The 25,779-nt window shown below is 47.4% G+C and overlaps 1 protein-coding gene across 1 annotated transcript in view; it reads right to left on the reverse strand.

The window, feature by feature from the left end:
• Positions 1-25,779, reverse strand: part of IFT81 (intraflagellar transport 81) — a 1,594,755-nt gene that overhangs the window by 692,272 nt on the left and 876,704 nt on the right. The window contains exon 11 of the mRNA XM_069619559.1: positions 14,376-14,522. Coding sequence (XP_069475660.1) covers positions 14,376-14,522 — 147 coding nt within the window. The remainder of the gene's footprint in view (positions 1-14,375; positions 14,523-25,779) is intronic.

A 25,779-nucleotide genomic window follows, 5' to 3' on the forward strand; every position in this document is an offset into this window, starting at 1 on the left:
TTTGGCGGCGGTCGGCCAAGGGCCAATTTACCGGCTCTGTCTCACAGGTACTTGGGTTGCATCTTGGCGCACAACGCGCAGGGCTCTGTGTCGTGAGTGGAACCCTAACACCACAAACAGACGTTGTGCGGGTCCGTCACTGACATTTTGGACAATCAGAGTACTGCTTGAAACCTGAGATCCGGTGCAAAGACATTGTTGAGATAAATCGAAAAATGTTAGTGAAAAACACTGAGTGAAACTCAAGTAGGTTCCCGATGCAGCGCACAGAAAAAAGGTTCTGAGGCATGGGGCATAGTGAGGTGGTATATGTATAGCGCCTGACGTCACTTCCAGAGTCAACGATCGACCGTTGCGCAAGACGGATCGACGATCAAGTTGAGATCCACTACATTCCCTGTGGAAAATGTTCTGAGCAGCAGAGCTGGACAGGGATATCCATCAAGATGGGGAATCTTTTTTCATCCTGATCTGCTGAGAGGACAGGAGCCCCTCTCCCCTACTCCCGCCACATGAGGAAGTGCAGCAATGACAACCGCACTGATGCTGGTGCAGCCGTGTACCAGATGACTATGCTGACAAAGCCCTTCTTCATTCTCCCGGCTCGTCTACAGCCTGCAGGTGAGCAAGCTCGACGTGCATGGCCACAGCCCCTTGGCCACTTTCACCATTTATTACAATAGCCATTTCCAAGGGTGTATTCTGCAACACATATGAAACGAAGCTGCCTGACACAAAATGGCCGCCCAACGCTTTGTTTAGGCATTGCTAGGCAATGCTTCCTTTAAGTAATACGTGCATCTGCCGGCAGGCGGGAAGCCAGTCCTCTCGCGCGAAGGCCCGTGAGAACCAAGGCCCCGTTTGCCGCTGAACAGTGTCCTCGACCCACATTTCATCCTGATCTGCTGAGAGGGCAGGAGCCCCTCTCCCCTCCTCCCGACACGCAAGGAAGTGCAGCAATGACAACCGTGCTGATGCTGGTGCAGCCGTGTACCAGATGACTACGCTGACAAAGCCCTTCTTCATTCTCCCTGCTTTGCTTGCCTACAGGTGAGCATGCTCGACGTGCATGGCCCCAGCCCCTTGCAACTTTCACCATTTATCACAATAGCCATTTCCAAGGCTGTATTCTGCAACGCATATGAAACGAAGCTGCCTGACACAAAATGGCCGCCCAATGCTTTGTTTATGCGTTGCTAGACAACGCTTTCTTTAAGTGATACGTGCATCCGCCAGCAGGCGGAAAGCCGGCCCTCTCAAGCCAAGGCCCTGTTTGCCCCTGGTCGCCACAGGGAGCAAGGGAGCCTTTGCCCTACAATCCTGATCCACCTACTCCATATTCTGACCTACTGAGCAATATTGAAGGTAACATTGACTGTTAACGGCTATCTTCACCAAGGTTATGAAAACCGGCATCCGATTACACATATCTCTTACACAGTTTGTTCCTGACTTTATTATTGCTGTTTTGGCCATTCTGCATAGACAGTTGCCTTCTATATGCTACGTCCACTGCTTATACCAAGCATTGTGCATATTGCGATTATATCCCACTAGTAAGGCAGCTATCCCCGAAAAGTCTGTATGATAAAGTGTACTTATCTGCAATGCATATGCTGTTGAGACCAGTATCTTTATCTGTATGGACTACATGCCATAAAATAACAATTGTATAATTATAGATATGCCTAACTCGATTTCTATCACAAAGTTTAAACTGTGACTTGGCTTTATTTGACTGGTACATCTTTGCAACAGCGGCATAATTGGCAGCATAGTCTATGTTCTCAAACTAGACGCTTTATACCTAGGGCCTAACCCATGATTATCAATTGTACCTAATAGCATTGACACTAGTCGCCTGTACCCAATCCATGATTAGCAATTGTACCTAATAGCCTGTACCTAATCGATGATTAGCAATTGTACCTAATAGCATTGACACTAGTCGCTTGTACCTAATCTATGATTAGAAATTGTACCTAATAGCATTGACACTAGTCGCTTGTACCTAATCCATGATTAGCAATTGTACCTAATAGCATTGACACTACTCGCTTGTACCTAATCCATGATTAGCAATTGGACCTAATAGTACTGACACTAGTCGCTTGTACCTAATCCATGATTAGCAATTGTACCTAATAGCACTGACACTAGTCGCTTGTACCTAATCCATGATTAGCAATTATAGCTAATAGCACTGACACTACTCGCTTGTACCTAATCCATGATTAGCAATTGGACCTAATAGCACTGACACTAGTCGCTTGTACCTAATCCATGATTAGCAATTGGACCTAATAGCACTGACACTAGTCGCTTGTACCTAATCCATGATTAGCAATTGGACCTAATAGCACTGACGCTAGTCGCCTGTACCTAATCCATGATTAGCAATTGTACCTAATAGCATTGACACTAGTCGCCTGTACCTAATTCATGATTAGCAATTGTACCTAATAGCATTGACACTAGTCGCTTGTACCTAATCCATGATTAGCAATTGTACCCAATAGCATTGACACTACTCGCTTGTACCTAATCCATGATTAGCAATTGGACCTAATAGCACTGACACTAGTCGCTTGTACCTAATCCATGATTAGCAATTGGACCTAATGGCATTGACACTAGTCGCTTGTACCTAATCCATGATTAGCAATTGTAACCAATAGCATTTGTGTACCAATGATATACTGGTAGTTCTGCAACTCCCACTAGTGGTTTGCACCTTACTTTGCCGGATTATTGTTAAACATACAAGGCTGTTTGCACTCCCTTTTGACACCTTCAGGGCATTTACTACTGCTGACTGCAGGTTGACATCATAGTGACTATTGTCCATATTTGCCTATACCCAGTTACTTTAACCATAATTAAATCCAACTCCTTCAGCTTTCTGCAATGTTATTACTTAGCTACAGCACCTTACCTTGCTACTTTCTCCACATCGTAATGCCTAGTGAGATAAGTTTACAGCCTTGGTACTAAATTCAATTCTATCCGGTCTTACTGTGTAGATCAGTGTAATACTGCGGTATACTGCTATACTGTGCTTTACTTGAACATGAGGCAATATGCACACTATGCTATTAAACAGTCTCCTTAGGCATACTCTTCACAATAGGTGTATTAACTAGTCTTTCAAGTGCACCCACCCATATATCACCTATTCATTATATTTCATCTATTATGGCTACATCCTTGACCACTGTGCCCAATGTACCCACTCACAACATTCTGACTCATGAATAACTACCAAGTAAGCAAAATCCCCCCCCAGGAACCACCCAACCTCAATAGCCCCTTCAACATCGCCTCTTGAAACTCTAGACTTCACTCTCGACTGCCCAAACTATTTGAACCCCCTGCCAGTTCTGTGACTATCGTAGACTGCCAGAGAAAGAGCCTACCTAATAGACAAACTACAACTACAAAAAAGACCACTCCTAATATCTCATCACCTAGCCTCTTCCATACAAAATTCCAAAAATCTTAGCCCCATATTGGCGCACATGCTACTGGAGTTATTTCCAGCACCCCTTCCCCCCTTCGCTAGACAGCTCCGCATCAGACCTCAAGGGGGCCTTAAAAAATGCAAGATCATTAGTCGTGCACGCTACGGAGATAGCTGACCTCATTGTAGCAGAAAACGATGACTTCCTAGCCATCACTGAATCTTGGCTACATGATGCAGCAGATCCTGCCCTTACCTTAGCAGTCCCAGACAAATACACTATTCTGAGAGCAGATAGACACGAGTCACGAGGAGGAGGCATAGCCATTATCGCTAAATCTAATCTATCCATGAGATTATCCCCTTCTCTAGACATCAAATCATGTGAATCCCTTTCAGTCAAAATACCCATCGCCACCTCCCAAACTCTTAATATCCACCTCATATATAGACCGCCTGGTCCTATTGGCACCTTCAATGAAGATATCTCCACTATACTGTCGGACAACCTAAAAAGCACTTCACAAATCCTATTGCTGGGGGAATCTTAATCTGGGATTTAACGACCCTAAAGACCAACAAACAACTACTGTGACTAATATCCTGGTAGAACTTGGTTTCACTCAGAGAGGGAATTTACCCAAACACAACAAGGGGAGAATACTTGACTGGGTGGCAGATTACAACTGTAACACCTTGATTACTACTATCACACCTCAAGTCTGAACAGACCACCACCTTCTGTCATTCACGCTGGCAACCAAAAGGCCCACCGCTAAGTCGACCTTGTCCTCCCCACCCACACTAACTAGAAACAAAAAGAATATTACGCTAGATAAACTTTTACCCCGCATCCTACCTACTCTTAACTCATTACCTGATAGCAAGGAACCAAACTCGTTGGTCGACGTATATAAAAAAATTATGACCACCACTCTTGATGATATTGCCCCATTATAATTGAGAAATAGCAAGCCCAAAAGCCACCTTAACTCCTGGTTCACCCCACACATGAAAAGCCAGAGATAAGATAAGAGAAAATGTGAAACCGCCTGGAGACTACTTCCCTCTGCTGAAAACAAAACAAACCTAATTAACATATCTCAATACAAGAAAGACATCCTCTTGGCGAAACAAGAAACTTACAACAATAGAATCCAGCAAGCTAACTCCAGCATGAAGGAACTATTTGTAATCTTAAAAGAATTAGAAACCCCAATACCAATACAAGACAATTACATCAAAGACAAAACTTGGTGCTCCAATATTCAGCATGCGCTAGTCAATAGTCTCCAATCTTCAGAATGAGATAGCACAAAAGAAAGTTTGCCTAACATTCTCAACTCTACCCAACAAAACTCCCACACCCCCCCCCCCCACAAACTTCTAACCTGCTTTAGCTTTTCCATAATCTCTATTCTTGAGGTCGAGAAGGTTATACTTCCGCTCAAACCCTCGAATTGCCACCGTGACCAATTCCCAGCACAACTAATCAAGGACGCTGCTAGAGACCTAGCGCCTTTCATTTGGAAGCTTATGAACACCTTCTTCTCATCAGGTACTATCCCAAGCAACCTTACAGAGTCCTGGGTACACCCTCTCCTCAAGAAACAAACACTACACCCTACTATACCGACTAACTACAGGCCCATCATGACAGTGCCATTCCTCCTAAATTTTTAGATAAGGCGGCATAACTTAACCAACTTCTAGGAGCCCGCCAATCAGGTTTCTGGCCACAACATGGCATGGAAACCGCATTAATTGATCTCAAGGCCCAAATTGATGCGCTCAAAGACATTGGGAAATCAGCCTTGCTTCTCCTTCTCGACCTCTCGTCTGCATTTGACCTGGTGGACCACAAGGTTTTATGCAACCACTTGTACTCAGCAGCCCATTTCTCTAAGGAAGCCATAGTCTGGATACAATCCTTCCTCAACAACAGGACTATGAGAGCCTTCTCTCCCTCAGCAGCTGCTGACCCTATCCCCATCACCTGTGGGGTGCCCCAGGGATCATGTGTCTCTCCGACTCTCTATAATATATTTACCAAGCCCCTTTGTGATGATCTAGACCAGGGGTGCACAACTGATTTTGACAGAGGGCCGAAAGTACCTTACATGATGGCTATAGTGGGCCGAAAAGTAAATGTGGGTGGGGCGGTAGACGCGCTGGGGCGTGGCAGGAGGCTTTTTCAACTCCCAATTTTTATTAAACACATGGAAAAAGAATACATTTTTGAGGTGTAATGATTTTTATTTGTATTTCAAACTTATATTTTGTACTACACATTTTCCATTGTTATTTATTTCTATTTAGTTATTGCATATCGCCTGTTTAATTAAATTAAATATATATTTTATTGACACTTGATTGGACATTCCATTATTTTGGACTGCTATACTTTGCTGTTTGGATTGCCCAAAAGGAGTATGGCCTTCGTTGAGTCAGGTTTCCACAAAAAGCAAAGGATGTACATCTCCTAACTGTGCCTGTTTTAGCTTTATTTTTGGGTTCACTCTTGGAGTGTGACACTATGTCCCATAGCCCCCACCCCTCAACCAAACACTATGCCCCATGGCTCCCACCCCTCAACCAAACACTATGCCCCATGACACCCACCCCTCATGCAAACACTATGCCCCATGGCACCCACCCCCCAACCAAACACTATGCCCCATGCCACCAAGCATGCACCATGCATACATACTAATACAGACCCCAACCCCCCACCCCAAACTCAGCACACAAACCCACAAGCATACACCATGCTCCCATAAAGACCCGAACCCCAAACCCCCCACCCCCAACTCCGCACACAAACCCACAAGCATACACCATGCACCCATACAGACCCGAACCCCCACCCCCAACTCAGCACACAAACTCACAAGCATACACCATGCACCCATACAGACAAGAACCCCCCTCCCCCGCATCTCAACATACACTGAACGTGCACACAACAACAACAAACATTCAGGCAGACCCGACACACATCCCACACCCGCATCTCAACATGCACTTTCACACAACAACATACATTCAGGCAGACCCAACACACACCCCACCCCCGCATCTCAACATACAAATCTCAACATACACTGAACTTGCACACAAACACATTCAGGCAGACCCGAGACACACAGACACACCCTCCGCATCTCAACACACTGCACCTGCACACAAACACATTCAAGCAGACCCGACACAAACACCACCGCCGAATCTCAACATACACTGCAGACATACAAATACAAACACCCATACACACCTGACACACTCCCCCACCCCCGCATCTCAACATACATATAAAAACAAAAAACACAGTCAGGACGGACCAAGACAGACAGACACACACATACACACACACAAACCTACAGCCCCCCCCCACCATGTACTTACCAGACGTGCTGGAACGCTGGCGAGGCTTCTGGTACTACGGCTGGCGTGGGCGTGAAAAGGCTGAAATGCCTTCCGGCATCAAGCCTTACTGGCCACGCCAGCCATAGTGCTGGCACTCCATTGATGCAGCACACACACACACACTACGTGGCTCGTAGGAGCTGCGTGGTTCGTGTGCACTGAACCAATGAGGGCCAGTGTTTTGTCCGGCTCGGAAGACAACAAAGACTTTCTTAATGGAGGGCGGCTGATGCTGTTTGCGGGCCGCCCTCCATTAGGAAAGTCTTTGTTCCTGGCGGGCCGGACAAAACGGCATGGCGGGCTGCAACTGGCCCGAGGGCCGTATGTTGTGCACCCATGTTCTAGACCATCTTGGTATCACCTACACCAACTATGCAGATGATACTCAGATTCTCTTACCACTTACTGGGGATTATGATAAGGATTTGGCCTTGGTGAAAAGAATCTACAGCATCATTCAGGCATGGATGGCCTCTCATGGTCTTTGCTTGAATGATGACAAAACGGAGCTCATCATTCTTGGCACTACCTCCCACCTCACAAGATTAGGCCCTGAATATTCATCCTTTACCATTGACGGGAACCCCATTAAAGCTGCCAAAGAAGTAAAAACCTTAGGTTTTTACCTTGACTCCACCCTCACATTTACCAAACAAGTAAACACCTTGGCTTCCTCCACTGCTTATACATGTAAATTAATTAGAGTTGGCAAACATTTCTTATCTTGGCCAGAGCCCTCATCCGGTCCAAATTGGACTACTGTAAGCCCTTTACATTGGTGCCAACAAATACATTGTCAAGAGAATACAAACACTCCAGAACAATGCACTCAGAGCTGCACTAAGCATTGCAAGGAAAGAGCATATTTCAGAGACTAGGAGACAACACAATTGGTTATCTACCCATGACAAAATCCGACTGAAAACAGCATCACTCACCCACAAATGCCTAAATAATGGGACACCATACTACTTGACAGAGAGAATTAATAGACAATCTTCAAGTAGGCCCACTAGAACAGTCAATACTAATTGTCTCTTTGTGCCAAGATTCAAACTATCCAAAATCGGGGGCAGTAGCTTCCCTATCAAGGCAGCACAGCTTTGGAATTCCCTGCCACCCCCGCTAAGAGCTGACCAAACATTTACTAACTTCAGACAGAATCTTATTAACTGGCTCAAAGACAATGACAAGTAACACACTGGCCTCCCATCTCTCTTGCCTTGTAAATAGTACCAAACTGCCACGTAAATTACGCTCCTGCTCGTACAGTGTTATTATATGCTTTCTATGTATCTACCTTAGCCTGTATATTTTGTATATTATGCCTGCATATCCTGATTTGTATCCTATGTCACTCTGTAACCAAGCTTAAAGCCTTCTTGCATCCTCTGCGCCCTGATACCCTCGGGTCTGGCGGGCATTATAAATAAATAAAACAAATGTGCGGGAGAAAAGCAATCCATTTAAAAGCTCAGTTATGGTGGGTCAGCTGGGGGAGGGACCAGCTTTCTCCAAGAGTTTCCCAAGGAAGGGGGTGATCAAGATGGGGTGGTAGTTAGCCAGACAAGATGGGTCTGCAGAGGTTTTTGTTCAGAAGGGAGCACACAAGTGAGTGCTTGATGGAGGAGGGGAAAAACCTAGTAGCAAAAGAATGATTAAAGAAATTAGCAAGTGCAGGGGAAAGAGAGCCAATAGAGTTCCTAAAACTTCTGGAAGAACAGGGGGAGACCGGTTTGGAGGAGACCTTCATAGAGCGGATGATGACTCTAGTTAACATTGTTTCCAGCGGCAGGCAGGGGTTAACATTTTAAAACATACAATGTGGCTTGAAACTAAAGCACATTTTTAAGTAATGCAGAAGGGAATAGTTTCTTACCTGTAACTCCATTTCTCCAGCATTGGTATCTTTCATGGATTCACATGCTTAGAATATTCCCCGTCGTCAGGCTGGGAATCCTCGGTAAGTTATATAAACATTTTCCATAGGAAAAAATTCAGACACTTGTGTCCTATCCATGTCGTTTTGGGCCGCGCACGCCGGCGTCACTAGGACGTAGGGGTATATATAGCTCCGCCCCCGCGGCTACCTCAGATTTCAGCCCCCAAAGTAGTAAGGGGGGATCTTTGGTTTGCATGCTCAGGGGAGGCCGGCGGGCGCATGTGAATCCATGAAAGATAACAATGCTGGAGAAATGGAGTTACAGGTAAAAACTATTCCCTTCTCCAGCATTGGATCTTTCATGGATTCACATGCTTAGAATAGATTGTATAGCAGTATCCCCCAACATTGGAGGTGTGTATGCAAACCAACATCACAACAAGCACAGTGCACACTTACTATGGCAACACATTACATTATAGCATGTTAACTGTAAAAGACACAACACTTTAAAGCATAGTTGCCGAAGGATGCAACCCACTTGGGGCTTACCTTATTGGAACAGATGACGTAGTACTGCCCGCCCCATCTGTGTATCGTCAGCATGTTGCTGTGCGAGACAGTAATGCCGGGTAAACGTGTGTGGTACCGACCAGGAAGCCGCCTTGCAGATGTCCCCCAGCGGATTCCGGAACACAAAGCCGTCGATGACGATGTAGATCTCGAAGGATGGGCCCTTGGACGCTTTTCTAGTGGCTTTCCAGCCTTGGAATGACAATAAGAAATGGCCGAAGACACCCATCTGGATAGTCCTTGTTTTGAAATCGCTTTACCCCTAGCCACAGGGCCATAAGCTACGAAGAGTTGTCTCGTGTCTCTGAAGCTTTGAGTGCGATGGAGGTAAAATTTCAAAGCTCTTTTCACGTCCAATGTATGGAGAGAGTCTTCTCTGCTACTGAAGACGGTGTTGGAAAGAATGTAGGCAACACTATAGCAGCGTGTTTATGAAACACGGAAGGCACTTTAGGTATGAAATGCGGGTTAGTGGCCAGCACTACTTTATTACTGAAAAACCTCAAATACGGAGGGTCGATCACTAGAGCTTGTATTTCCGACAGGCGACGAGCAGAAGTAATGGCCACCAGGAAAGCCAATTTCCAGGACAAGAATTTTAATGATGTTGATGATATTGGTTCAAAGGGGGGTTTCATCAGGGCTGCCAGGACCAAGTTCAGACTCCAGATAGGAGGAAACTACTTCTTGGGAGGAAAGGTTCTAAACAACCCTTTAAGGAAGTGTTTAACTAGGCGGTCACTGAACAGTGGAGTGGAATGTCTCTTCCGAGTAAATCTCGAGATGGCAGCTAGATGCACCTTTATGGATGAAACAGATAACCTGTTATTTGCCAGGAGCAGCAAGTATGGTAGGAGTTGTTCCGGTGTGATCGCCCGCAGGACCAGACCTGGTTGACCTGAGCACCATATGCAGAACCGTTTCCATTTGTATGTGTATGAAGCGTTCGTGGAAGGTGCCCTTGCGGCTTGCAAAATACGACAGCAATCCGCTGGAATCGCTAACGCGCCAAACTCGGCGAAATCAGGAGCCAGGCCGTCAGACTGAGGCTGTCCGGGTCGTGATGCCAAACGGTCCCTTTCTCCTGAGACAGAAGGTTGGGGATCTTCTGGAACCTCATTGGTTCTGCCGCTGAGAGGTGAAGTAGATCGGCGAACCACACTTGTCTGGCCCAATACGGGGCCACCAGGATCACCCGACAAGGATATCTGTGGATCCATTGCAGAGTCCAACGGATGAGAGGGAATGGGGGGGGAAGGCATACAGAAACTTGCCCATCCATGGGAAGGAGAACGCGTCCCCTAGCGAATCTAGTTGTGGCCACCTGCTCGCGTACTGGGAGCATTTCTTGTTGTCTCTTGTCGCAAAGAGATCGAGGGCCGGATGACCCCATTCCGCGAAGATCCGGTGCAGTTGCTGATCGTTCAGTTCCCATTCGTGCAGACAATTCATCTCTCTGCTGAGAACGTCTGCTTGCACATTTTTTACTCCTGGTAAGTGGAACGCCAACAGATGTATGTCGTGTTGTAGGGCCCAATGCCAGATCTCCTGGGCTTCCGTCGACAGGCTCCTGGAGCGAGTTCCTCCCTGCTTCCGTAGATAAAACATGGTTGTCGTGTTGTCTGTCATTATTCTCACCACTGAGCCCTTTATCTGTGGCAGAAAGGATTTCAGGGCCCAACGTACCGCCCTCAACTCTAGCAGGTTGATGTGGAGGGAGGACTCTTCCGATGACCAACGACCCTAAACCTGTAAGGAGTCCAGATGAGCTCCCCACCCAGTTAGAGAAGCATCCGTAACCACTGTCTTCTGGAACGCAGGCTCCCTGAGCCAGGCTGCTATTGGAGCCAGACATTTGGTGAACGTCCTGGGGGACAATTTTAGGCCGAACGGGAGGACCTTGAACTGATAGTGGGTTCGTCTGACGACGAACCGCAGAAATCTTTTGTGCCGTCAACGCATCGGGATATGGAAGTATGCGTCCTCAAGGTCTAGTGACGACAAATCTCCGGGTTGTATCGATCGGATCACCTCCTGAAGCGTCAGCATTTTGAATTTTAAATTCTTGAGCAGTTTGTTGAGCACTCGTAGATCCAGAATGGGACGCCATTTTCCATTTGGTTTCTTGACGACAAAGTACCGGGAGTACACTCCCTGTCCTTTTTCTGCCACCGGGACCAGTTCCTTTGCCCCTTTCTGCAGCATAAGCGCCACCTCCTGTAGTAGTACTTGAAGGTGGGGCTAGGCCGAGAACACCGGTGGAATGTGTGGTGGCTTGCCCTTGAACCATAGAGAGTGGCCCAGATGAATCGTATCTAAAACCCATCGGTCTGTTATGCGCTCCCACTCGTCGATGTGACGAGACACTCGACTCCCCAGGACGCCCTGAAGCATGTCATTGTTGGTTCTTGGTTTGTTTATCTTTCATCGACGAAGGGTAGGCACTCCGTCGTCTGGAGGTTTGGTAATCTCTTCCTCTACGTGAGGATTGGGCCGCACGCCTGTAGCCTTGGGACGAGTAGGAGGGTCTGCTGAAACCTCGGTCTCTAGATGACCCAAACCTGGAGTTACCAGAGGCCCCTCTGAAAGGACGAAAGGAACGAAAATTCCTACCAATCTGCAGGGCTCTGAGTGACCGTGCCGTGTCAGTATCCTCTTTCATGCCCTTCAAGGCTTCATCAACTTTTTCACCGAACAGTTGTTCCACTTCACACGGCATATCCAAGACTTTATATTGCACCTCCGGTCTGAACGTAGTGCACTTGAGCCAGGCTTGTCGACGTAGAACTATGCCATTATTGATTTGCTTAAAACCGGACTCGGCTAGGTCGACAGCAATACTTATAGCATGGTTGGAGGCCTCCTCTCCTTCCCGCACTAGCAACATTGCGGACTTTCTATGTTCCTCGGGCAAATGCTCCAAAATAGGAGCCAGTCGGTGCCACATTTCCCTGTCATACCTAGACATAATCGCCAAGGAGTTGGCTGCTTTTACCGTAGTCGCGCAGATGGACAGCACCTTCTTGCCGAAAGCGTCCTGTCTCCTGGCCTCGTTGTCTGGAGGGGTCGTGCATTTATGTTGAGACCTGGTCTTTCTCGCCGCTGCCGCCGATACCACCGACTCCGGCAAAGGTTGAGACGTCAGGCACTTGGGAGTGGATTCCGGAGCCTTGAACTTCTTCTCCAAACAACCTTTCACTGCCGGTTCGGAGAACGGGTGCCGCATGGTCTTCAGGCCCTCTTGCCAGACATGATCCAAAATCGGGATTGCGAATATGGATTTCCTTCTCTTGCCCATATGATCAAAAAGAAAACAATCCTTTTTCTCCTCTTCAGGAACTAGGCCAAACTCCGAACATGCCTTACTCATCATGGCATGCAATGCACCCACGTCGCCAGGCGGCGATGGATGTGCCGGACTTCTCGGAGCTTCCACCTCCGCTTCAGAGTCCCAAGTTGGGTCCCTTGAGGGGGATAGTGCGATGTCTGAACCTGATCCCTCACGGTCAGAGTCCTGTAGTTGTTCTTCTTGCAGGGTCGGACAATCTTCCGGCGCGTGGGAAGCGGCCGTAATCCTGGTCGCCGAGCGAGGAGCCGGGCCCGGCTCATCGACGAATGGCGTAGACTTTATCCGTGTCGGGACCCCAGGCTCGGGTATTTGTGTGTCCAAACGCTGTAACAGTTTCTGTAGCGTATTTAGCACCTCCAAGGACAGAACCGCCTGGGGGTTCAGTAATGACGAGGTAGTAGGCGATGAAACCCACACCCAAGAGCGACATTGCGCGGGTCGGTTGCAGACCCAGATCGGTTGGGCCCGCGACCGTGTCGCGTTCCTCGTCAGCCGACGAGATGGAGAAAGTCACCTCTGGTTGAAGCAGGGCCTCCGGCGGGACGGGATCGAAGACCTCCGGCTGCCATCCCATCGACGGGACCACCGTCGATGATGTTTCCTACCGCCGCAGTCTGACATGCGAGAGGAGCCGCCGATGACACAGGCGTCGACGAGCGGGCCGTCGGCGAAGCCAATGGCACAGGGCCTTGAGGTGTTCCCGCCGCTTTTGGGGCCGACTTACTGGCCGCGGCTTTTCGACTCAAGGTAGACTTATGACGGTCTCCTGAGGAGGATTTAGATGATTCTTTTCTCTCCTTTTTAGATGAGGAGGAAGAAGACGGAGCCTTGTGTGAAGATGAGGAGGCTTTCGAATGTTTCTCCGAATGTTTCTCCGAGGGTCGTCTTTCGGCTGAATCCGAGGTTCGTTTCTCGGCAGCACGTGCCTTCTTCGTCGGGGGTTCCGACTTACTTTTTGAGGCCGTGGAGCCCACCTCAGATGCCAGGTACGTACCCGCTCCGTCGTTGAGCCAATCGACCAGGCGTCTTTTCCGATCTTTGAGGGTTTTCTGGGAGAAACCCTGACAGATTTCACAAGTGTCCGCTGTGTGGTGAGGATGAAGGCAGTAAATGCAGTCCATATGAGCATCCCCTCGTACACCTCCTTAAGGCCGCACGTAGCACACGGACGAAACAACGCCTTTCCAGACATTCTCCTGAAAAGAACAAACAGTCGCAGAAGAACAGCCTAACCAAATAGTAGATACGCGAGGTAATCCCACCACTTTGGAAGATGGTTGAAATCTGAGGGAGCCGCGGGGGCGGAGCTATATATACCCCTACGTCCTAGTGGCGCCGGCATGCGCGGCCCAAAACGACGTGGATAGGACACAAAAGTGTCTGAATTTTTTCCTATGGAAAATGTCTATATAACTTACCGAGGATTCCCAGCCTGACAACGGGGAATATTCTAAGCATGTGAATCCATGAAAGATCCAATGCTGGAGAAATTCCAAAGTAGTACTGTAATACTTTTAAGAAGTAAATGCAGTAAGTTACTATTTTCACTATTCATGATGCAATCTATTTGAAGTAAGGATGTTTAAAATGATGAAACCCTTATTTGCGAACAGTGACAAGTGAAAACACATTTGCCTTTTATCTTTAAAGACAAGGATATTACTTTAGACGCAGACAAAACTTACCTCATCACCTTTTAAAACTTCAGAGCCATCAAAATCACGGGCTTCATTTGCTTTGTGCACTATCTCTTTTTCAACATTTGCAAGCTCTTCTTTGGCTTCTTGTAGTTCTTCTGCCTTTGCTTCTTTCTTCCGTGAAATAATGGATGCCTTTATGGACAATAAATGCAAGCATTTATTAAATTTGATCAACAATACAAATGTGCACTTTCATTGGTAGATTTTTCAGATATTACATGTAGATGATAGTGCAGGGTAACATTTGGAAGTCTAAAACATACTTGAATAAACAGGGAAACACTGAACAATGTCTTACAGAACAAAATACTATTACATATTTAATAAGCCGTTCTTCCAATTATCTAATATGCAAGAATCATAAAGGGATTTGAAAATAATTGCACAGTACTTGACCCATTTTATTTGCAGAGAAATTACATGAATTTATATAGCTTTACTATCACATTACATAATATAAAAAGGAATTATGTTCACCTTCAAATAAAACCCTTACCCATAAACCCAGTATTAGCAACAATAGGAAACCATAGAGTACTATTTTGAGCTCAGATTATTACCACCACATTATAGGAGAACTACTTGACATGTGAGGTTCACCAAGAGATTTTGCTTTCTACTGCCCATGTTTGATCATCGGCAGGATCTTTAATCTTTACATGTTTGCCAGGGCCCAAAGTACACACTATAAGTTGAAAAGAGAATCACTCATTATAAGCACTTTTCCTTGTGCAAAAATGAATTGGACTAGTTGTGCAAAACTAACTTTCAACACATTTGGGCAAACACTTACTGCCAAGTTAGATGCAGCTTACTCGCCAGTGTCTCTGCAGGACTCAAGACTGTTTCCATAGTAGATAGGATCATTTATGTAGCACACATTGCAAAACACATCACCTCTTGGCACTAGTCGACACCGCAGAGAAGAAAGCTGTACCCAATACTTTGCATGAAAAGCTCTGTGTTTAGGTGGGCCATACGCTGTAGATTATTAGGCTCCAATCTAATGGTTTGGAAGGTTTAAGTTACTTACCTGTAACTATTGTCTTCAAGCAGGGGTCTGTCATGGATTCACATGGTCTTGAGTATTACCCATAGTCAGGCTGGGAATCCTCAGTAAAAGAAAATAGTTTCACTTTTGCTTGAAAACTGTATTTCACCTCTATACCAATCACTGTCGTCTTGGTCATACTGCCCCCATCCAATGACAGTCCTCTCCCAAAGCTCCACCAATGATGGCCATCTTCAGATTTGGTAAGCAAGTAAAGTGGCAATATGAACCAAGAAGAGCCACGGAGGGGAAGGACAGAGGGTTTGCATGTGAATCCATGCCAGACCGATGCTGGAGGACAATAGTTACAGTTAAGTAACTTAAACCTTCTCCAGCAAGGGGTCTGGCATGTATTCACATGCTCATGAATAATGATTACATAGCAGTACATATACACAACCACGGGAGGTGGCAAGGCTCAACAGAAGCAATTACCACTTACCCCTGCATCAGACTCACCCCAAGTGAACAGGTTGTGTAGTAATGCTTGGCCGACTCAGGACTCCTGCCTGGACGGCGCAGTAGGGCCTTGTTCGTGAAGGTGTGCGTAGACCTCCACGTAGCAGCCCTGCAGATGTCGAGCAGGGGCACAACAGAGAGAAACGCTGTTGCTGCAATGGCTCTAGTGGAGTGGGCTCTCGGCGGGCCAGCAGCGGCCTGCTAGCCAGTCGATAAGTGCATGATACAGCCGGAGAGCCACCTGATTCACAGTCCACAATTGATGAATATCTGAGAAGTCTTCCAAAAGCTCTTTGTGCGTGCCACGTAAAACTTCAAGGCACATGCAACATCCAATGAATGCAAAGCCCTCTCCGCTGGCGACGATGGATTCGGGAAGAAGTCGTGCAACACCAAAGGCTTGTTGAGGTGGAACTCCGACGGCACCTTCGGCATAAGGGTGGGGTGTGTACGCAGTACCACCTTTGAAGCATGGAAGAACAAGTATGGCTGCTTGCACAACATAGCCTGGTTCTCCCTGACCAGCCTGGTCGAGGTGATCGCCACAAGGAAAGCCGTGTTCCAAGATAGAAACTTGAGCGGAAAAGTCCTGAAGAGTCCTTTGAGGAACTCCTTGACGAGTCTGTGCGACCACAGAGAAGGCCTACCTGGCGCCCTGGTGTAACAGGATATGGCAGCCAGGTGCAGTTTGATAGAGGCATGAGCCAGTCCAGCCTTGGTCAAGGAAAGCAGGTATGGCAAGAGCTGCAGGGCTGTGATACGCAGAGGGGTAATCTTCTGAGCCTGGCACCACACGGAGAACCGCTTACGCTTATGGCAGTAGCACGTCAACGTTGAAGAGGCCCTGGAATTGGCCAGGATGTCCTTACACTCTGAGGGTAAAACATAATGTCCAAACTCTAGGGCTGCAGGAGCCAGGCCCTGAGGTTCAGCGCTGCTGGGCCGTGCTGCAGAATCCCTCCTCCATCTCTAGACCAAAGTTCCTGAAGTAGTGGCAGCTTGATGGACGGTACCATCGACAGATGTAGCATGTCTGGATACCAGATTTGTCACGGCCAAGCTGGAGCGAGCAGTATCATCCTGTAGTGACACTGAGTGTGTGTTGATCACTTGTTGCAGGAGTGGGAACGGAGGAAACGTGTATAGGAACAGTCTCTCCCACAGAAACGAGAATGCATCCCCCATTCTCCTCAGCTGTGGGACCCTGCTGGTGAACTTCTGACACTTGGAATTCATTGCCGAAAAGGTCAATCTGGGGATGACCCCATTCGCAGAATGGAAGATTCACCTGGTCCTGGATTTACCTGGTCCTGGTGAAGCTCCCACTCATGGCAATAATGTAGTTCCCTGCTGAGCAAGTCTGCAATGGTGTTCTTGGTGCCCGCCAGGTGAAAAGGGATGAGAAACACGTCCTGGCTAATGTCCCAGTGCCACAGATCCTGGGTCTCCCTGTAGAGAGGCGGAGAGTGTGTCCCGCCCTGCTTCCTGATGTATAACATTGTGGTGGTGGTGTCCATGAAGATCCTCACCACCTTGCCCCTCATCGACGGCAGGAGACTTGAGGGCCCAGAAGACGGCCTGAGGCTCGAGGACGATGATATGAAGGGTCTTTTCTTCTGGCAGCCAGAGGCCTCTGGCGTGCAACTGTCCAGTAGGAGCTCTCCAACCCTCCAGAGAAGTATCCGTGGCAACTGTCTCCTGGTAAGGAGGGACATGGAATGGGGCCCCTTGCGTGAGATGAGAGTGCACACCCCACCACTGTATTGCTCGTCAGAACTCCTCATTGTGGGGCAGGGAATCTTATCCGTCCAGGATCCTGAGACTTGCAGCCATCTCGCATCCAAAAACTCCTGGAGAGGCCTCATCTGTAATCTGCAAAGGAGAACAAGGTTGATGCAGGAGGACACTGGCGCATCGCACAGTAGCCGACTGTGCCGATGACAGGCGCTGCAACTTACCTAGGATGGTTACCACCCTCTCTTCCGAGGGAGCCCCCAGGCAAGCCACTTTGTTGTGTCGTGCCCCCAGAAACAGATTGTTCTGCGATGGATCTAAGCAGGACTTTGGATAATTTATGGAGAATGCCAGATCTGTCAGTAGATGCACAGACCTCACTGTGTGCTGGCCCACCAGGGCATGGGAGCGGGATCAAACTAGCCAATCGTCCAGGTAAGGGTAGACATGGTTGCCCTCGAGACGAAGATGCGCCACCACCTGAACCAAGCACTTTGTGAAGACCCTCGGTCCGATTTCAGGCCGAAATAAGCCTTGAACTGATAGTGCCGCCCATGGACCCTGAACCACAGGAACTTGCAGTGCCTCTGATGGATGGGGATGTGGAAGTAGGCGTCATCCAGGTCCAGAGACACCAGGAAGCCGCCTTCCTCCAGTTGGACGAGCATGTGCTGCAACGTGACCATCCTGAACTTCTGGGACTTCAGGTACTTGAGGCATCGCAGGTCCAGGATCGGCATTCACCCTCCTGCAGCCTTTCGGACTAGAAAGTATCTGGAGTACACCCTGGAGCGCCGGATGTGCTGGGGAATGGGTTCTATCGACCCCTTTTTTAACATGGCTTGGACCTCGTGTAGCAGCACCACATGCTGTTCTTGTCTACCTACAGCGGAAATACGAGGAGCACTGCGTTGGAACTCCAAGGTGTGCCCCTGTTGAAGGGCGTCCATCTGTCGGTGGTGATGGTCTTCAACGCGCTGACAAACCTCTCCAGCTGGCCTCCCACCAGGGTGCACGAGTTGAGGCCCAAGTCCACCACCGGTTCAGGGCTGTTTAGGTGCCGGGGCTCTGCCCATCGGGCAGCACCGGCGCTGTCATCGGCTGCAGTACACCTGCAAATGCCCTCTGTACACCTTCTGCATCGTGGAGTGGGAAGGCTGCCGATAACGGGTGGTGTAGCCCTTGGAGGACCTGCCAGGTTTTCCCCTTACGGAACGAAAGGACGACGACTGACATTGCTGCAGGGTACCCAGTGAACGAGCTGTCTCTGTGTCAGTCTAGATGATTTGAAGAGACTCGTCTACATCTTGCCAAACAGGTTTTCTCCATTGAATTGCATGTCTAACACCTTCGACTGAACATCCGGCCTGAAGTTAGTGGCTTTCTGCCATCCCTGCCAACGAAGAGGCACTCTGTTGCCCATATGACGGAATCCGGTGTCCGCAATGTCCACAGCTACTGTGATGGTGTGGTCAGAGGCCTCCTCCCCCTCCTGGAACAGTTCAAGAGCTTCTGCCTTCTTGCCGTCAGGTAGGAACTCAAAAATAGGACCCAAATTATACCAGATCTCCAGGTCGTAGCGCGACAAAATTGCCAATGCATTAATGGTGCTGGCAGCCGTATTGATAATCCTCTTCCCCATAGCATCCAGCTGCTTCCCCTTCCAGTCCGGGGGTACCATGGATGAGGATGATGGATTTGCATAGCATTGCCTGGCCGTGGGTGACACCACAGAGTCAGGTGAAGGCTGGGACCTCAAGCACTTAGGGGTTGAGTCCGGGACTCTGTATTTCTTCTTGGACCGGTCTTGCTCGGGCGGGCGGTGGTCAGATTCTTCAACAGTGGCATCTGTGTATTTGGTACATGCTATACTGATTGAATCTAAAAAGGTCAAAAAGCGGATTGGTGAAGATGTTGTAGAGTGTAGGAGATACGCAAGAACCTTGAGGGACACCGCAAGAGATAGAAGCTGGGGGAAGAGGGGCAGGGGGGGCACTTGCATTGTCTGCAAACACTGTAATGAATCTCTCCTCCAGAAAAGAGCCAATTCATTTGGAGGCTTCAGGCAAGAAATTGACTGCAGAGGTAAGATCTTGGCAAAGGATCTTGTGGTCAATCAGATCAAACGCTGCTGAGAGATCAAGGAGATGAAGTAGGACTGGCTTTCATTCATCCTTGATGTCATCAATGTTAGGCAGAATCCTGTGCAGTTCCCTTGGGGAACACTGCAAAAAGATTAAGACTACAGGAGTAAGCAGTAAACCCAATTGGTAGCAGTCTGTACCACCCAGATTATCCTGGTAGCTGTGGCTGAGCAGTCAGACTTCTCTCAAGAAGAGTAGGGCAGTATACAGAGGATACACAATAGGGGTAAAAACACAGTAGAGCAAGCAAACACTGACCAGAGCTTGGTATTATCATTATTTATTTAACACACACTTAAGGAAATACACTAGCACTATTAATCAAAGCAAGTTCAAACACAATCAGAAAAGTATACACACCTCCCTTAAGGATTATTAGACAAGTCTAAGTCAAAACACCACTATTTGTAAAAACAGATGCGAGCGCCTAACTTAGATGGCACTCCAATAATTAAGTTAAAGGGAGAAAAAAAGGGAGGTCATGAAAATAAAACAGTTCCCAACACTTTTATAAGACCAAAACAAGTTAGTGAAGGCAGAGTCTACTGTAGAGCCAAAGTTCATAGGCCAGGCCCACTTTAAATGGAGCAAGGTGAAATGTGCCCAAGATCACACAGTTTAGAAATTAATTCAAGTCTTTGAAAAAATGGTCAAAAGAGGTTGGGTTGATTCAGAAGGTAAAGTTAGAAGGTCTGGGGGCCAAGCCAGTTGGAAAGCCAAGGATTTAAGGGTCACCTTTAGCAAACCGTAGAAAGGGAGGCCAGGTGGAACACAGTACCTTTAAAGTTGAGGAAGTTCCAGCGGTGGCAGTTGTTCCTGGCAGCAGGTGCAGTTCGTGGTTTCGACCAGGGGAAGAGAGGATCCCATCGAGGAGGAAACTTGGAGTCGTTGCACTGCCCAGGGAAGAGACCAGACGCGGAGTTCGTCGGTTAAAAGGTGTGTTCCTTTTATTCGCGGTCACAGTGGTGAAGCTTGGCTATCTGGCCGCCGGGGTGCTTGGCACGGGCGATTCGACCAAGAGACGTCCTGGAAGGCGAAATGGCGAACTGGTTGATCCCACCAGCTCAGAGGAAGAAGACTCTTTCAGCAGAAGATCTTCTCTTGTCGTCAGGAAAGTGGTGAGGTCGTTGCAGCAGGGCTCCATGGGGGTGTCGTCATTGCAGATGGCACAGCTTCTTCCCTCTTCGGATTTCTTAGGTCCTGTTGCGACTTCTGAAGTTCCAGTCCCAAAAGCCCTGCTTTTATGCAGAAAAACCCCCATTCTACAGCCTAGCTGTCACTCATACATGCTAAGTGGTGAGCCGGGCGGCTCACCACTGGGTCAATCAGAACGGAGTGCGACTTGAGTTGCTAAGGCAACGTAGTCCAGGGTGCCCATTCCCCCACCCACACATCCTATGGAACCCAGACAGAGTGGCACCAGTTGGAGGGCTTCTGTGGAGAAGCACGCCAAAAAGTGGAACAAAGGGCCCGACCTTGGTTGGAGCTACAGAGACGGACACAAACGCCATTTTAGAAAAGAGTTCTGGCGAAAAGACCCAACCAGTGATTTTATATTAAATAAATAAACCGGCGGTATCTTTAACATTGTACCAAAAAGTGGTGCGTTTAAAATCAATGGGAAAATCCCATAGGAAATATTCTGGTGGAATATTTTGCGTGGTAACCACTGCCAACAGCCAGAAATTCGACAAGGGGGGGACTGGACAGTGCCCCCTTGGAAACAGACCCAGGGGCAATCGAATTAACCCCTTCCAGTACTTCCACAATATGATGGTTTGTACTGGTTCTGTTCACAATTTTGGACTAGTAAAGCCAATGGTGACTTTACATGCCTTGGGAGACAGTAGTCAGTCCCAGGGTATGGAGTCTACGTTTGGGGGTCACTATGACACCCCTGTGTTACTGCACTGAGGGTGCTGTGTAACACATACACAAAAACAGATCATACCCTATGGAGAAAGAAAACCCAATAGCCCATAAGCACACAATAAGTCAAAGACATACCTCAGATCATGCCTAAGAGTGGGAGGAAAAGAGTCTCACTCTTAGCAGGAGAAAAAAAAAAACCAAAAATCCAGCAAAGCTGCTGGGGGACTCACTAGGTTTGGGAAAATTAGCCTTATAAGAGAATTCTCCCTAACAATCAAGCTAGTTCTTTAGGTCCAACAATGCCGATTCGGAACCATGGCCAGGACAGAACCCCGATTGCTGTGCTCCTAGGATATGGTTAGATTCCAGGTATTGCTGGATTTGCAGGTGGACGCTCTGTGTAGCATTTTTAAAAGGAAGGGGAAGGTTGGGATTGGCTGGAAGTTGATCGGGGCAGTAGGGGCTAAGGTAGGTGTTTTGAGTAGGGGGGAGTACTCAGGCTTCGTTGAGCGTGGTGCAAACCAGGCTAGTAGCGAAGGAGGAGTTGCTGAAAGTGGTGATAAAAGGGTGCAGTCCTTGATGATAGTGGCTGGGAATACATCTCCTTTGCATCTGAACGGTTTCAGGCCCTTCAGGATGGCAGTGACCTCAGCGACCGTGACACTGCTGAAGCGAAAGGAGGGGAGGTCTTGTAGGGCGATGTTCTGGGAGGTAGTAGCAGAGGGCTGAGAGATGATGCTGAGGTTATTTTGCTTGTGTTTAATTTTTCTGTGTAGGGTGGTGATTTTGTCTAGCAGTGTGTTTTGTGTCGTAATGCACCAGGCCTCATCTTTGGTGAAGTTAAGAGTGCGGGTGGAGGGAGTTTCTAGTACTCTGAGGATGGCGAAGATCTCTCGAGTGTTGGACTTGGCATTGGCGATTTTTTTGTTGTAACTAGTGGATTTTGCAAGGAGGATGGCTTGTTTGTATAGTTTGGCTGTTGTGGTGAACAGTGATTTGTGCGAGTCAAAAGGTGAACTTATCCATTTTTTTTCACCTTTGTGCTTTTTAATTGGAGAGGGCTTGTAGGTCTGGTGTAAACCAAGAGTTTTGGTGCAAGGTCTGTTAGGTTTTTTCGAGGCGCTAAGGGGGACGATTGAATCTACAGCTAGTGATAGTATCATGGAGTAAAGATTGGCAAGCATGACTGGATCCAAGCAGCGAAGGTGCTCGGTCTGCAAGGAGCCAAGCAAGGGTAGGATTCGTTCTTTAGTGAGGTTTCTGGAGCTGCGGGCTAACGTCGGTGGCAAGGCTGGGGAGGAGAGTGTAAGTTGGTTAAAAGGTAAGCAGAGGGTAACCGACAGCTCTGTAGAAAGAGTAGAAAACCCAAGAAAAATATTCTTATTGTCCCTTTACTCATTTGCAACCAACTTTTTCGTATCCAAGCCTGGACAGCATCACTGTGGCAAGAGGGTGGAAATAATATGAGGAAATTAGCTGCATGCTATCTGCATAGCAATGATAGGCAAATTATTCGATCAAATCAAAAACAGTCTGAATGTAAAGACTGAACAGAACGGGGAAAGAGAAGCAAGCCCTGGGGAACCCCAGATTAAACCAGCACGTAAGAGGAACAAATGGGGTGAGATGAGGTGACCAGTTTGCATCCTGTGGAATATCACCTAAGAAGTATTTCTTCCTGCAATTACACCACGTGACAGCATCTGTGGCACAGAAGCTTGAAGAATAGTCAATGGACCAAAAACGCAGTGTCAGTCACATGGTATCATGGGTGTCCTTTGCGATCTGTGGTTTCAGACTTAAAGCTGAGGCAATGGAGACCCTGAGCAGGCAGACTGAGCAACAAAAGATTATGTCAGACAAGACCAGAATATGACGGGATGCAAAGAGAACCCAACGCGAAGGAGGTATGCTGAGCGCTGGAGATCCTGTTGTACCTGATGAGGAAATATAGGCAGAAGAGAAAACAGAGTCTCATGGCACAACACTCATGGACAAGGTTGCCAGACCCCAGAAAGAGCCGTCAAGAAAGCTAATTGCTTTAATCCAGAGCTAGGAGAGGGAGGAAGAGATGGAGAGGGACACAAAGGTAGAGCAGTCAAGACATGTGATGCAACTTGGTGTAACAGATACTAGAGAAACTTAATTGAATGGGCAATGCAAACTATTAAGGCAGTGAATGAAAGGACTAAAGCAGAAAGCCTCTTGAGTGAATGATTAAAATCCATCATGAATATGCACACAGAATTGTTTGGTGCTGGAACTTGGAGGGCGACTTTCCAGAACAGGTGGAGGAAGAGCACCTGCAAAGAACAGTTTTTTTGGTACTATTATAGCAAAAATCAATTCAACATTTCAATATACAACAAATAAAAACTCATTAAATCACAAAAAGATAAAATCTCCCATACACATACTATTACACTATACATAACAATTTTCTCTGTACATTCATCTCTTAAAAGCCACTTAATTTCATAAAACATCTAAAAACTAGATAAAACATTCTTACACAAGGTCACTTCCAAAATAATGGTCTCCTATTAACCATGTACAGAAGTCTATCCAATTAGTATCCCTTTCTCCTTTCCCATTTTAGAAAAGAGGCAACATTTTTAAAGATAATAAGAATTTTGTTGCTGCTAAAATCACAGATATCCCCTGTCCATCAAAAAATCATTTTCCATAGGTTCTATTCAGTTAAATTCCTATAATCCCTAAAACAGTGTTCAATGAATAACCTTCTTTGGTTCAAAAGATTAGGACAAACCACTAATACATGCCCCATAGTCTCCATTACTGGATTAAGCCGACAGAATCTACATCCTTTTAGTTCAACTAGGTAGTTTAACCTAGAGCCAAACACATCCCTAGTTGGCCATGGGTTTAACCTCAAACGCAAAAACCCTGCTCTGTGCGTTGGAGAACAAGTTACTTACCCCTGGTAACGTTTTTTCGATTGGATGTTCCTCCTAAGTATTCCTCATCTTGTGATAATTATCTCTCCAGCTTCAGCAGCTTCAGAATTATTTTTTTCAACAGAGGGATCTGTGTGCAGCATGTCGAGTCGATGACCCTCGAGGGCCTCCGTTCGACAGCAGTCATCATCAGTATAAGTAGCGCACGCAGCACCCGTTTGGTTCAGTTCTGTTTTTCACCCCTCCTGAAGAGGAATTAACAGGCGTACAATAGACCGTAAACCGAAAGCGTAAAGTGTCATAACACGTAAATTGTACGGCGGGGTAGGCTGGGAGGGGCGATGAGGAACACGCATTGCTCATTTTATGATAGACTCCCAAAGCAGTAATAATTTGGAGGTGGGAGTACCAATTAAATTTAGATCTAATCATGGACTGAATGAAGGACTGCTTTTGCAAATTGTCCTCCCTGACAGGAAGATGAATCCATGCAGTAATGTCTTACGAAGGTATGGCTAGACGACCAAGTGGCCGCTGAACAAAACTCAATTATTTGGAAACCTTTTGAAGAGCAGCAGACCCTTGCCCGCTAACCTGTAGCATTTGCCAATAGCCAGGATGATCCATCGGGATGAACAAGTTACTTCTTACCTTGTAACGTTCTTTCGACGGGATGTTCCTCCGACGTATTCCTCATCTTAGATATCTCCTTCCAGCTCTGCTGGCCTCGGAAAATTTTTTTCTCTAGAGGGCGCTGCGGTCGACGTCCTTCGAGTCAATGTCCCTCGACAGCCGCCGTATCGACGTTCGACGTCATCCTGCCTATAAAGGCCGCGCGCAGCGTCCGTTGCTCAGTTCCGTTTTGTAGCCCACAGTATTACTGTCTGGACTAGACTAATCACCCTGAAGGCGCGTAAGCTGCAACAACAAGGGAAGTAGAACTGCGGGGATGGATGGGAGGGTCGATGAGGAATACGTCGGAGGAACATCCCGTCGAAAGAACGTTACAAGGTAAGAAGTAACTTGTTCTTCGAAGGGATTGTGTCCTCCGACGTATTCCTCATCTTAGATAGGCTCCCATAGCAGTATTCTATATTCGGAGGAGGGAGTACTGACGTCACGCTGTCTTCTATTGATGAATAGAATGCAGTACAGCCCTTCCAAACCTAGTCTCTTGACTGGAGGAGGAATCCAGATTGTAAAAACGTGTA

Source organism: Ambystoma mexicanum, chromosome 10 (assembly GCF_040938575.1).
Source record: "Ambystoma mexicanum isolate Mex_15411 chromosome 10, UKY_AmexF1_1, whole genome shotgun sequence".
Taxonomy (NCBI): domain Eukaryota; kingdom Metazoa; phylum Chordata; class Amphibia; order Caudata; family Ambystomatidae; genus Ambystoma; species Ambystoma mexicanum.